Below are 12,485 nucleotides of genomic sequence, written 5' to 3' on the forward strand. Positions count from 1 at the left end.
ACTTGCGTAGCGCCTTTCACGTCAGGAGGACTTCCCAAGGTGCTGGACAGTCAGGGATTTAGACCCGAGCTGGGGTCGAGATGAGGACGGCAGGGGCGTGGCTGAAAGTTCGGTTGAAAGAATCCTTTGAGACGCGCCTTGAAGGAGGCGAGGGCGGGAGCATGGTGAAGGGAATGTGGGATGGAGTTCCATAGGCTGGGAGTAGAAAGGCTGAAGGCACGACCGTCGATGGTGGGTCGGGCCAGCCGGGGATGCGGAGCCGGCCACAGCCTGCTGAGTGGAGGGAGCGGACAGGTTGATATGGGGTCAGCAGGTCGCAGAGGTAGGGAGGGGCAAGGCCGTGGAGAGCCTTGAAGGCGAGGACGTTGAACTCTATTTTCTGGGGGATGGGGAGCCAGTGGAGCCGGGCGAGGGTAGGGGCGATGGGGTCCCAGAGCCAGTGTGGAAGAGAACATGAGCTGCAGAGTTCTGGATGATCTGCTGCTTGTGTTGAGAAGGCTGATAAGCGTATGGAACCACTGCTGTTTTTGATCTATATAAATGACCTGGACTTGGGTATAGGGAGTACCATTTCCAAATTTGCAGATGATACTAAGCTGGAAAAATAGTAAACAGTGAGGAGGATAGTAACAGACTGCAAATGGACATACAGACTGTTGTAGATGAAGTTTAATGTGGAGAAATGCAAAGTGATGCCCTTTGGAAGGAAAAATGAGGAGAGGCAATATAAGCTGATGGTACAATCTTAAAGGGGGTGAAGAACTAGGAGACCTGGGGTTCATATAAGAAATCTTTGCAGGTGGCAGGACAGGGAGATAAAGCTGTTAAAAAAAGCATCCGGGATACTCGGCTTTATAAATAGGGGCACAGAGTACACAAGTCAGGAAGTTATGATGAACCTTTATAAAAACACTGGTTAGGCCTCGGCTAAAGACGGTGTTCAGTTTTGGGCCACACCTCAAAGAATGTCAAGTCATTGGAGAGGGTGCAAAGGAGATTTACCAGTATGGTACCAGGAAAGCAGCGTCCTGCAAAGTTCCTCAGGGCTCTGTCCTTGGTGCCCTCCTTTTCAATATCTATAATCTTCCTCTTGGTGACATCATCCAGAGACATGAGATCAATTTCCACATGTATGCGGGTGACACCCAACTCTAACTCTCTGTCTCCAACCTTGACACCAGGAGCATTGTTGTCCTGACAGAATGTCTGTCAGACATCAAGCCCTGGATGAGAGCTGGCTTTCTACAGTTGAACGTCAACAAGTCCAAGGTCCTCATGATTGGCTCCCGTTAGTGCCTCCTCACCTCAGGCACTGACAGCATCACCATCCAAGGATACACACTCCGCCTTACTAAGCCAGTCTGGAACTTTTAGCATCTTGTTTGACCCTCAATTATCCTTTCTGCCACACATCAATGCCGTGACCCCCTTTGTCTCCTCCACCTCCGCAAAATCACGCAGCTCTGCCACTGTCTCACACTGCAACAACAACAAGATTGCATTTATAGAGCGCCTTTCACGTCGGGAGGAAGCGAGGCAAAGGCACTGGGGGATAGAGTTCCAGAGCCTCGGGGCTGAGAGACTGAAGGCCCGACCACCGATGGTAGGGCGGTTGGGGCGGGGGATGTGGAGCAGACCGGAGCCAGAGGAACGGAGGGTACGGGCAGGGAAGTAGGGGGATAGTAGGTCGGAGAGGTAGGAGGGAGCGAGGCCATGAATGGCCTTGTAGGTGAGGATGAGGATCTTGAATTCGATCCTCTGTGGGATGGGGAGCCAGTGGGGGGGAGCGAGGGCGAGGGTGGGAGTGATGTGGGCGCGGTGTCTGGTGCGGGACAGTACACGAGCTGCAGAGTTTTGAATGACCTGCAGTGTGGAGGGAGGGCTGGGAAGGCCGGCGAGGAGAGAGTTCCCATAGTCCAGCCTTGAGGTGATAAAGGTGTGGACCAGAGTTTCAGCCGCGTGAGGGGTGAGGTAGTGCCGTAGTCTGGCGATGTTCCGGAGGTGATGGAAGGCGGTGCCAGTTGTGGCGCGGATATGAGGGAGAAAGGACAGCTCAGGGTCGAACAGAACACCGAGGTTCCTGATGGCTTTGAGAGGTGGAGAGTGCGGCCTTGGATGCTGATGCTGTCAGCGCCTGAGGTGTGGAGGCGCTGACGGAGCCAATCAGGAGGGCCTCAGTTTTACGCACGTTGAGCTGAAGAAAGTTGTCTCTCGTCCAGGACTCGATGTCGGACAGACAGCTGTCAGGACATCGGGGGTCGTGGAGTTGAAGGTAGAGGAGGAAAGGTAGAGTTGGGTGTCATCCGCATACATTAAGTTAACCCCATGTCTGCGGATGATGTCACCAAGGGGGAGCATGTAGAGGGTGAAGAGGAGGGGACTGAGGACAGAGCCTTGAGGGACACCACACGAGACAGTGCGGGGGCCGGAGGAAAAGCCACACTGCAGGCCACCGAGACCCTCATACATGCATTCATTACATTCAGGCTTGAATTTCAAACTCCCTGCTTGTCGGCCTCCCCAACTACTCCCTCCATAGGCTGCAGATTATCCAGAACTCTGCAGCCCGTGTCCTCTCCAGCGACTTTATCACTCCCATCCTCACTCGACTCCACTGGCTTCCTATCACACAGAGGATTCAGTTCAAAATTGTGGTCCTCACCTTCAAAGCCCTTGATGGACTTGCTCCCCTCTATCTCTGCCACCTTCTGATGCCCTACCAACTTGCCTACTCCCTCCGCTCAGCGGGCTCCAGCCTGCTCCACGCCCACACGTTGCCCACCCCACCATTAGCGGGTGGACCTTCTGCAACTCTACCCCCACCATTTGAAACTCCATCCCGCAGTCCCCCCCGCCTCACCCCCTCCCTTGCCCCCTTCAAGACTCATCTCAAGACCCTCCTCTTCGACCGTGCCTTGGTCACCCTCCTTCCTCCCTGCCCTCCACCCTCCCCGATCTTGACTTCCGGCTCGGGTACGAAACATTGATTGTCCAGTGACTTGGGACGTCCTCCCGACATGAAAGGCGCTTTACAAATGTAATTTTGTTGTTAATCTCCTACATTGTTTTAGTTAGAATCAGCTGATGGGTCACATACTCAAGGCCAAGCTTGTTTAAACCAGCCTGAAAACAGCTCTCAGGTGGGTGAGAACGTACGGACCATCCTGATGTTTAACAAAAAGACAATTATAATAGAGGTGTCGCTAAGCTACACTGTGTTCAGTCAGAGTTGCTCATCTGAGTTTTCGGCTCGAGTCAGAGAACCTACGGTTTCCGCTCCTGGAGGAAGGCAGAACGGGTACCCCACATTTTGCGACTTAAACCACTCGACCTCAAGATACCAGGAACATCATAAAAGGCAAAAAGTGAGAGAAGCACAAGGAACTGCAACGATACGAGAAACAGCTGCAACACAACTGGTAGAGATTCAACTTTGGTCTTTTGGTTCGAGGTCTGAGATTATCAGCTAAACAGAGCCATGCCTCCCGTGCCTCCAGAGCCTTCTGACTCATGAAGTGAAAGTGCTCCCACTGAGTGAGCCAGGCAATAGCTATTGCAGGTTTATAAAGCGATTCCCCATTACATGAATATTTCACTGAAAAAGATACTTTTTGAAAGTATTCTTCAGTTAACATCCCTAAGGGAATAAAATGTGTTAATCTGCCAACAATGATATGTGACTGGCAGGAACAGTGGTCGGCCAAACCCCAGTTGAAAGGACCCATCTCAAGACCCTCCTTTTTGATCATGCCTTTGTTCAACTCCTTCCCCCCCCGGCCCTCCACCCTCCCAATCCCGCCCCCCAGCTCAGGTCTGAAGCTCTGATTGTCCAGAGTCTTCAGACGCCCTCCGGACATGAAAGGCTCTCTACAAATGTAATTTTTTTGTTGTTAATTCTAATGCTGAGGGTCAAGATTAGAAAAATTTTCTTTTCCCTACATCTGGATAAGGACAAATATTCATTTAGATAAAAACGCCATATCTTTGTGCCAACTTTCTCTGTGTTTTTCTCAATCTTACAATCAGAGTAAGTGGATATAACACTCGTACGATCTATAAAGGCGTGGTGTAGAGACCTCAAGGGAGCTAGTTAATCCGGGAGCAAACAGGTATCGCGTGGACTGCTGTGCCATGGTGGCGTTGCCAACAGTCACTTTGGGGGGGGACAGTGCGGGTAAGGCGGGCTGAGTGGCCTTCTGTGCTGTGAATATCCTACCTGCTCCTCCTGCAGTCCACAGAGCTGTAGATAACCAATTTCTGGATCCTGGGAACAATGAAAAGACTTTCAACTCATCTGATAAGCAGCAGAGCAATCGATTTGTATCAGCCAAAATAAAACATTTTATTCTGTTATCTTGCTCCTTTCTCCCCATCTGCTTGTTTGCAATTATTAAACCTAAATATTAATAAGACATTACTTACCCTCTGGGTACAGTTAATCTCCAATAACAATGACATCAACCAAGATGTTATTAAATGGAGGTTGTTTCCAGTCAAGATTGTATAACTTTGTATCATCATCCACATAAACAGTATTATTAATTAATCAGTTTTTTATTAATTATTATTATGTTATTATTATTAAAGAGTTGACTATTTTCATCCTGGAATCACTCCAACTCGCTCACTCTATCCCGCGTTCAAACTGCAGCTGAAGACTTATCGGCTGGCGTTGGATTTGGCGTTGGATCTGGCGCTGGTGCGGCACTGGCGCTCCACTGCTCCAACTCCAACAGCGTCTCCAACACCACTTCCAACATCACCGGCTCCGGGTTCAACACCACCGCCACCAGCCCCCGCCCCCCTCCAACACCAGCCCCCCCCCCCTCCAACACCAGCCCCCCCCTCCACTCCAACACCAGCCCCCCCCTCCAACACCAGCCCCCCCCCCTCCAACACCAGCCCCCCCCCCTCCAACACCAGCCCCCCCCCCTCCAACACCAGCCACCCCCCCTCCAACACCAGCCCCCCCCCCTCCAACACCAGCCCCCCCCCCCTCCAACACCAGCCCCCCCCCCCCTCCAACACCAGCCCCCCCCCCTCCAACACCAGCCCCCCCCCCCTCCAACACCAGCCCCCCCCCCTCCAACACCAGCCCCCCCCCTCCAACACCAGCCCCCCCCCCTCCAACACCAGCCCCCCCCCCAACACCAGCCCCCCCCCTCCAACACCAGCCCCCCCCCTCCAACACCAGCCCCCCCCCTCCAACACCAGCCCCCCCCTCCAACACCAGCCCCCCCCCTCCAACACCAGCCCCCCCCCCAGCCACCCCCCTCCAACACCAGCCCCCCCCCTCCAACACCAGCCCCCCCCCCTCCAACACCAGCCCCCCCCCTCCAACACCAGCCCCCCCCCCCCTCCAACACCAGCCCCCCCCCCTCCAACACCAGCCCCCCCCCCTCCAACACCAGCCCCCCCCTCCAACACCAGCCCCCCCCCCTCCAACACCAGCCCCCCCCCCCTCAACACCAGCCCCCCCCCTCCAACACCAGCCCCCCCCCCCAACACCACCCCCCCCCCTCCAACACCAGCCCCCCCCCCTCCAACACCAGCCCCCCCCCTCCAACACCAGCCCCCCCCCTCCAACACCAGCCCCCCCCCTCCAACACCAGCCCCCCCCCTCCAACACCAGCCCCCCCCCCTCCAACACCAGCCCCCCCTCCAACACCAGCCCCCCCCTCCAACACCAGCCCCCCCCCCTCCAACACCAGCCCCCCCCCCCAACACCTCAGTTCACAACACCTGCCTCACCTCAGACATTACACCTTGTGATTACTTTTGCACACTGTATATTAAATAGTGTAAATATGATGTTATAAACATCAAATATTACAAATATTAAGTATTACAAATAATAAAATATCTAAACAATATATTTATGCATATAGAGCAAATATATAAATATTACATAGAATAATACAAACAACAACATTGTGCGGCTCCACCATTATCTCACCCCTCAGGCTCCCGAAACCCTCATCCACGCATTCATCATTCCAGGCTCGACTACGCCAACTCCCTACTTGTCAGCCTTCCCAACTCTTCCTTACACAAGCTGCAGATCATCCAAAACTCTGCAGCGTGTATCCTCTTCCGCACCAGGCTCCGTGACTCCATAACCCCCACCCGATCACTGGCTCCCCATCCCCAAGAGGAAAGAGTTCAAAATCTTCGTCCTCGCCTTCAAGGCCCTCCACGGCCTTTCCCCTCCCTACCTCTGCAACCTGCTGACCCCATATCAACCTGTACACTCCCTTCGTTCAACAGGCTCTGGCTTTCTCGAAGCCCCCTGCCCGGACCGCCCCACCATCAGCCTTTCTGCCCTCACCCTATGGAACTCCATCCCACATTCCCTTTGCCTCCTTAAAGGCATGTCTCAAAACCCTCCTCTTCGGCCGAGCATTCGGCCACCCTCCCCGATTGTGACCCCCAGCTCGGGTACAAATCCCTAAGTGGTCAGCGCTTTGGGACGTCCTTCCGCCATGAAACGCACTATACAAATGTAATTTTATATTCATATAGCATCCCGGAGCTCTTAACAGTGGCGGAGTCTGAACCCGAGCCAGGCAGGAGAGGTAGGCGGGAGGTGTCCGTAAACACAATCAGAAAGGTCTTTAGGCGGGATTTGAAAGTGGCGATGGAGCGAGCAAGGCAGAGGGATTATGGAACAGAATTCCAAGGATTAGGGGCGTAGTGACTGAAAGCATGTCTGCCAATGGTGGAGGAGAGGGAGCGAGGAATGAACAGGAGGCAGTGGGGGAAGGTAGAGAGGTGCGACGGCATGATGAAGGGATTTGAAAATGAGAGAGAGGATCTTGAAGTCAACGCGTTCAGAAACAGGGCGGGTGGGGGCAGGGCGGGGCGGGGCGGGGCGGGGGTGGGCGGGGCGGGGTGGGGGCAGGGCGGGGATGGGGCAGGGCGGGGCGGGGAGGGGCGAGGAGGGGGCAGGCGGGGGGGGCGGGGCGGGGGCAGGGTGGGGCGGGGCAGGGTGGGGCGGGGGCAGGGCGGGGGCAGGGCGGGGGCAGGGCGGGGGTGGGGCAGGGCGGGGGTGGGGCAGGGCGGGGCGGGGGCAGGGCGGGCAGGGGCAGGGCGGGGCAGGGCGGGGGTGGGGGCAGGGCGGGGCGGGGGCAGGGCGGGGCGGGGGCAGGGCGGGGGTGGGGGCAGGGCGGGGCGGGGGCGGGCGGGGGGGCAGGGCGGGGTGGGGGCAGGGCGGGGCGGGGGCAGGGTGGGGCGGGGCAGGGCGGGGCGGGGCAGGGCGGGGCAGGGCGGGGTGGGGCGGGGGTGGGGCAGGGCGGGGGTGGGGCAGGGCGGGGTGGGGGCAGGGCGGGGCGGGGGCGGGGGCGGGGGGGCAGGCGGGGCGGGGCGGGGGCAGGGCGGGGGTGGGGGGGCGGGGCGGGGCAGGGCGGGGGCAGGGCGGGGGCAGGGCGGGGGCAGCGGGCGGGGGCAGGGCGGGGGGGGGGGGGCAGGGCGGGGGCAGGGCGGGGCGGGGCAGGGCGGGGGTGGGGGCAGGGGCGGGGCGGGGCGGGGGTGGGGGTGAACAGGAGTAAAGGAGGAGGAGACTAAAGGAGAATGTGGGGGGGGTTGAAAAATGGCGCGAGGAAGTGACGTTACACAGGTGGTTGGGGTCGTTGGCCCAGGCGGGCAGGGCGGGGCGGGGGCAGGGCGGGGTGGGGGCAGGGGTGGGGCAGGGCGGGGGCAGGGCGGGGTGGGGGCGGGGGTGGGGGCAGGGCGGGCGGGGCACGGCGGGGGCAGGGCGGGGCAGGGCGCCTGAATGTAATGAATGCATGTATGAGGGTCTCGGTGGCCTGCAGTGTGGCTTTTCCTCCGGCCCCCGCACTGTCTCGTGTGGTGTCCCTCAAGGCTCTGTCCTCAGTCCCCTCCTCTTCACCCTCTATATGCTCCCCCTTGGTGACATCATCCGCAGACATGGGGTTAACTTAATGTATGCGGATGACACCCAACTCTACCTTTCCTCCTCTACCTTCAACTCCACGACCCCCGATGTCCTGACAGCTGTCTGTCCGACATCGAGTCCTGGACGAGAGACAACTTTCTTCAGCTCAACGTGCGTAAAACTGAGGCCCTCCTGATTGGCTCACGTCAGCGCCTCCGCACCTCAGGCGCTGACAGCATCAGCATCCAAGGCCGCACTCTCCACCTCTCAAAGCCATCAGGAACCTCGGTGTTCTGTTCGACCCTGAGCTGTCCTTTCTCCCTCATATCCGCGCCACAACTGGCACCGCCTTCCATCACCTCCGGAACATCGCCAGACTACGGCACTACCTCACCCCTCACGCGGCTGAAACTCTGGTCCACACCTTTATCACCTCAAGGCTGGACTATGGGAACTCTCTCCTCGTCGGCCTTCCCGGCCCTCCCTCCACACTGCAGGTCATTCAAACCTCTGCAGCTCATGTACTGTCCCACACCAGACACCGCGACCACATCACTCCCACCCTCACCCTCGCCCTCGCTCCCCCCCACTGGCTCCCCATCCCACAGAGGATCGAATTCAAGATCCTCATCCTCACCTACAAGGCCATTCATGGCCTCGCTCCCTCCTACCTCTCCGACCTACTATCCCCCTACTTCCCTGCCCGTACCCTCCGTTCCTCTGGCTCCGGTCTGCTCCACATCCCCCGCCCCAACCGCCCTACCATCGGTGGTCGGGCCTTCAGCCTCTCAGCCCCGAGGCTCTGGAACTCTATCCCCCAGTGCCTTTGCCTCGCTTCCTCCCGACGTGAAAGGCGCTCTATAAATGCAATCTTGTTGTTGTTGCAGTGTGAGACAGTGGCAGAGCTGCGTGATTTTGCGGAGGTGGAGGAGACAAAGGGGGTCACGGCATTGATGTGTGGCAGAAAGGATAATTGAGGGTCAAACAAGATGCTAAAATTCCAGACTGGCTTAGTAAGGCGGAGTGTGTATCCTTGGATGGTGATGCTGTCAGTGCCTGAGGTGAGGAGGCACTAACGGGAGCCAATCATGAGGACCTTGGACTTGTTGACGTTCAACTGTAGAAAGCCAGCTCTCATCCAGGGCTTGATGTCTGACAGACATTCTGTCAGGACAACAATGCTCCTGGTGTCAAGGTTGGAGACAGAGAGTTAGAGTTGGGTGTCACCCGCATACATGTGGAAATTGATCTCATGTCTCTGGATGATGTCACCAAGAGGAAGATTATAGATATTGAAAAGGAGGGCACCAAGGACAGAGCCCTGAGGAACTTTGCAGGACGCTGCTTTCCTGGTACCATACTGGTAAATCTCCTTTGCACCCTCTCCAATGACTTGACATTCTTTGAGGTGTGGCCCAAAACTGAACACCGTCTTTAGCCGAGGCCTAACCAGTGTTTTTATAAAGGTTCATCATAACTTCCTGACTTGTGTACTCTGTGCCCCTATTTATAAAGCCGAGTATCCCGGATGCTTTTTTTAACAGCTTTATCTCCCTGTCCTGCCACCTGCAAAGATTTACTTATATGAACCCCCAGGTCTCCTAGTTCTTCACCCCCTTTAAGATTGTACCATCAGCTTATATTGCCTCTCCTCATTTTTCCTTCCAAAGGGCATCACTTTGCATTTCTCCACATTAAACTTCATCTACAACATGTCTGTATGTCCATTTGCAGTCTGTTACTATCCTCCTCACTGTTTACTATTTTTCCAGCTTAGTATCATCTGCAAATTTGGAAATGGTACTCCCTATACCCAAGTCCAGGTCATTTATATAGATCAAAAACAGCAGTGGTTCCATACGCTTATCAGCCTTCTCAACACAAGCAGCAGATCATCCAGAACTCTGCAGCTCATGTTCTCTTCCACACTGGCTCTGGGACCCCATCGCCCCTACCCTCGCCCGGCTCCACTGGCTCCCCATCCCCCAGAAAATAGAGTTCAACGTCCTCGCCTTCAAGGCTCTCCACGGCCTTGCCCCTCCCTACCTCTGCGACCTGCTGACCCCATATCAACCTGTCCGCTCCCTCCACTCAGCAGGCTGTGGCCGGCTCCGCATCCCCCGGCTGGCCCGACCCACCATCGACGGTCGTGCCTTCAGCCTTTCTACTCCCAGCCTATGGAACTCCATCCCACATTCCCTTCACCATGCTCCCGCCCTCGCCTCCTTCAAGGCGCGTCTCAAAGGATTCTTCAACCGAACTTTCAGCCACGCCCCTGCCGTCCTCATCTCGACCCCCAGCTCGGGTCTAAATCCCTGACTGTCCAGCACCTTGGGAAGTCCTCCTGACGTGAAAGGCGCTACGCAAGTGTGAATTTGTATTGTAAAATAATACTTTAAGCAATAGTATATTGATTCTAGCAGGGAAACTACAAGGACATAGGGAAAGTGCAAGTAAATGGGAGTGAGTGGAGCCGCACTCCAGGGCAGTGCTTGGGGAGTTAAAGTTCTCATGGCTGCCGTGTTTACCTACAAAGCACTGTCATTGCACTTTAGAATATCCTGTTAAGTACCTGAGATGTCTTGATGTGAAAGGCCCTGTATCAAATATAAGAGTATTTTGGATTATTGTCCCAGTCTATCCCTTTTGCAAGCCTTGTCTCTCCTCTCTCACTCATTCACTCTCTACTCTTGCTTCTTTCTGCTCTCCTCTCTCTCATTCTTTCTCTCTCTCTCACACAGTTGCTGCAGTGATGGCTGCTCCAGTGGTGCTCAGTGCTGCTGGCTTCACTGGTGCTGGAATTGGAGCAGGAACTGTAGCAGCAAAAGCCATGTCAGCGGCTGCCATAGCCAATGGAGGAGGAATAGCAGCAGGTGGTATGGTGGCTGCCCTACAGTCTGCAGGTAAAAAGCCAATTGCCCATCTTATCCTTCCAGCACAACAAACCGTAATTGAGTCCTGGTAACAAACCTACCTTGGGGAATAAGGGGTAATTTTGGTCGCCCATCCCTTCCCCAGAGAATTGTTCACTAATTTTTTCCAGAGGAAGATTGACTGTTCAAAGCATATTCTTTAGCATCTCAACAGTGTTTTATGGAATACATAGGCTATTCAAGAGCTGGGCTGTCAAGCTGTGGAGTCCTGTAGCTCAGTGGTTAGAGCACTCACCTTGCAAGCGAAAGGACATGGGTTTGATTCATGGAAGGCGAAACATTGGGCAGGTTTCCTTACTCCACATGCCTGTGATTACCTAGCAGTAAGTAGGAACCTGGTTGTTCGTTGATAAGCAAATTGTTTTTGCAGGGGTAATAATTATTTGTGGAGAATTGGTGCTGGGAAACTGTTAGCACTAAAAAGTGACAAATCCCCTGGTCCGGATGGTTTGCATCCCAGGGTTTTAAAAGAGGGAACTTATGAGATAGTGGAGGCCTTATGTCTGATCTTCCAAAATTCCTTGGATTCTGGAACAGTCCCCATGGATTGGAAGATCGCAAATGTCACAACACTATTTAAAAAAGGTGGAAAGGAAAAGATGGGGAACTATAGGCCACTTAGTCTCACATCAGTGATAGGAAAAATTTTAGAATCATTGATTAAGGATGTGGTAGTACGGTATTTAGGGCACAATATAATTAGGCCAAGTCAACATGGCTTTACAAAAGGGAAGTCATGTTTGACAAATCTCATAGAGTTTTTTGAGGACATTTCCAGTAAACTCGATAAGGGTGAATCAGTGGATGTGGTCTATTTGGACTTCCCGAAGGCATTCGATAAGGTGCCGCATAAAAGGTTAGTCCAAAAGATAAGGGCCCATGGAATTGGGGGGAGCATATTACTGTGGATTGGGGAATGGTTAACGGGTAGGAAACAAAGAGTAGGATAAACGGGTCCTTATCAGATTGGTGGGATGTGACCAGTGGATCAGTCCTTGGGCCTCAGCTATTTACCATCTACATCAACGATTTAGATGAGGACATCAAAGTTAATATATCTAAATTCGCGGATGACACAAAACTAGGAGGAAGTGTCAACACAGAGGACGACATTAAAAAATGCAGCGAGACATAGATAGGTTAGGTGACTGGGCAGGTAGGTGGCAGATGAAGTATAATGTAGGGAAGTGCGAAGTCATCCACCTGGTAGCAAAAACAGTAGAGTGGGTTATTTTTTAAAAGGGAGAGATTGGAATGTGTTAGCGTCCAGAGGGACTTGAGTGTCCTTGTACACCAATCACAGAAAGTTAGTCTGCAGGTGCAGCAGCAATTAGGAAGGCGAACGGTATGTTAGCATTCATTATGAAAGGATTAGAGTATAAGAGTAGGGAAGTCTTGCTGCAACTGTATAGGGCCCTGGTGAGACCACACCTGGAATACTGTGTGCAGTTTTGGTCTCCTCATTTAAGGAAGGATGTACTTGCCTTGGAGGGGTGCAGCGTAGATTTACTAGGTTAGTACCAGGGATGAAGGGGATGAGTTACGAGGATAGGCTGACCAATTTGGGCCTATATTCTCTAGAATATAGAAGAATTAGAGGGGATCTTATAGAAACCTATAAGATCATCAAAGGGCAATGATAGAGTAGATAGTGGGAG

At 54.4% G+C, this 12,485-nt stretch overlaps 1 protein-coding gene across 19 annotated transcripts in view; it reads left to right on the forward strand.

Annotated features, from left to right (window-relative positions):
• The window catches only part of LOC103172292 (spidroin-1-like), an 85,576-nt gene that overhangs the window by 13,002 nt on the left and 60,089 nt on the right, over window positions 1-12,485 (forward strand). For 4 of the 19 annotated variants that reach the window (XM_042338890.1, XM_042338891.1, XM_042338895.1 and 1 more), the window contains exon 5: window positions 10,636-10,797. The exons of the other annotated variants lie outside the window; for them this stretch is intronic. In XM_042338890.1, coding sequence (XP_042194824.1) covers window positions 10,636-10,797 — 162 coding nt within the window. The remainder of the gene's footprint in view (window positions 1-10,635; window positions 10,798-12,485) is intronic. 19 annotated transcript variants of the gene reach the window in all.

The sequence above is a fragment of the Callorhinchus milii genome, unplaced genomic scaffold, assembly GCF_018977255.1.
Source record: "Callorhinchus milii isolate IMCB2004 unplaced genomic scaffold, IMCB_Cmil_1.0 Scaffold10, whole genome shotgun sequence".
NCBI classification, from domain to species: Eukaryota; Metazoa; Chordata; class Chondrichthyes; order Chimaeriformes; family Callorhinchidae; genus Callorhinchus; species Callorhinchus milii.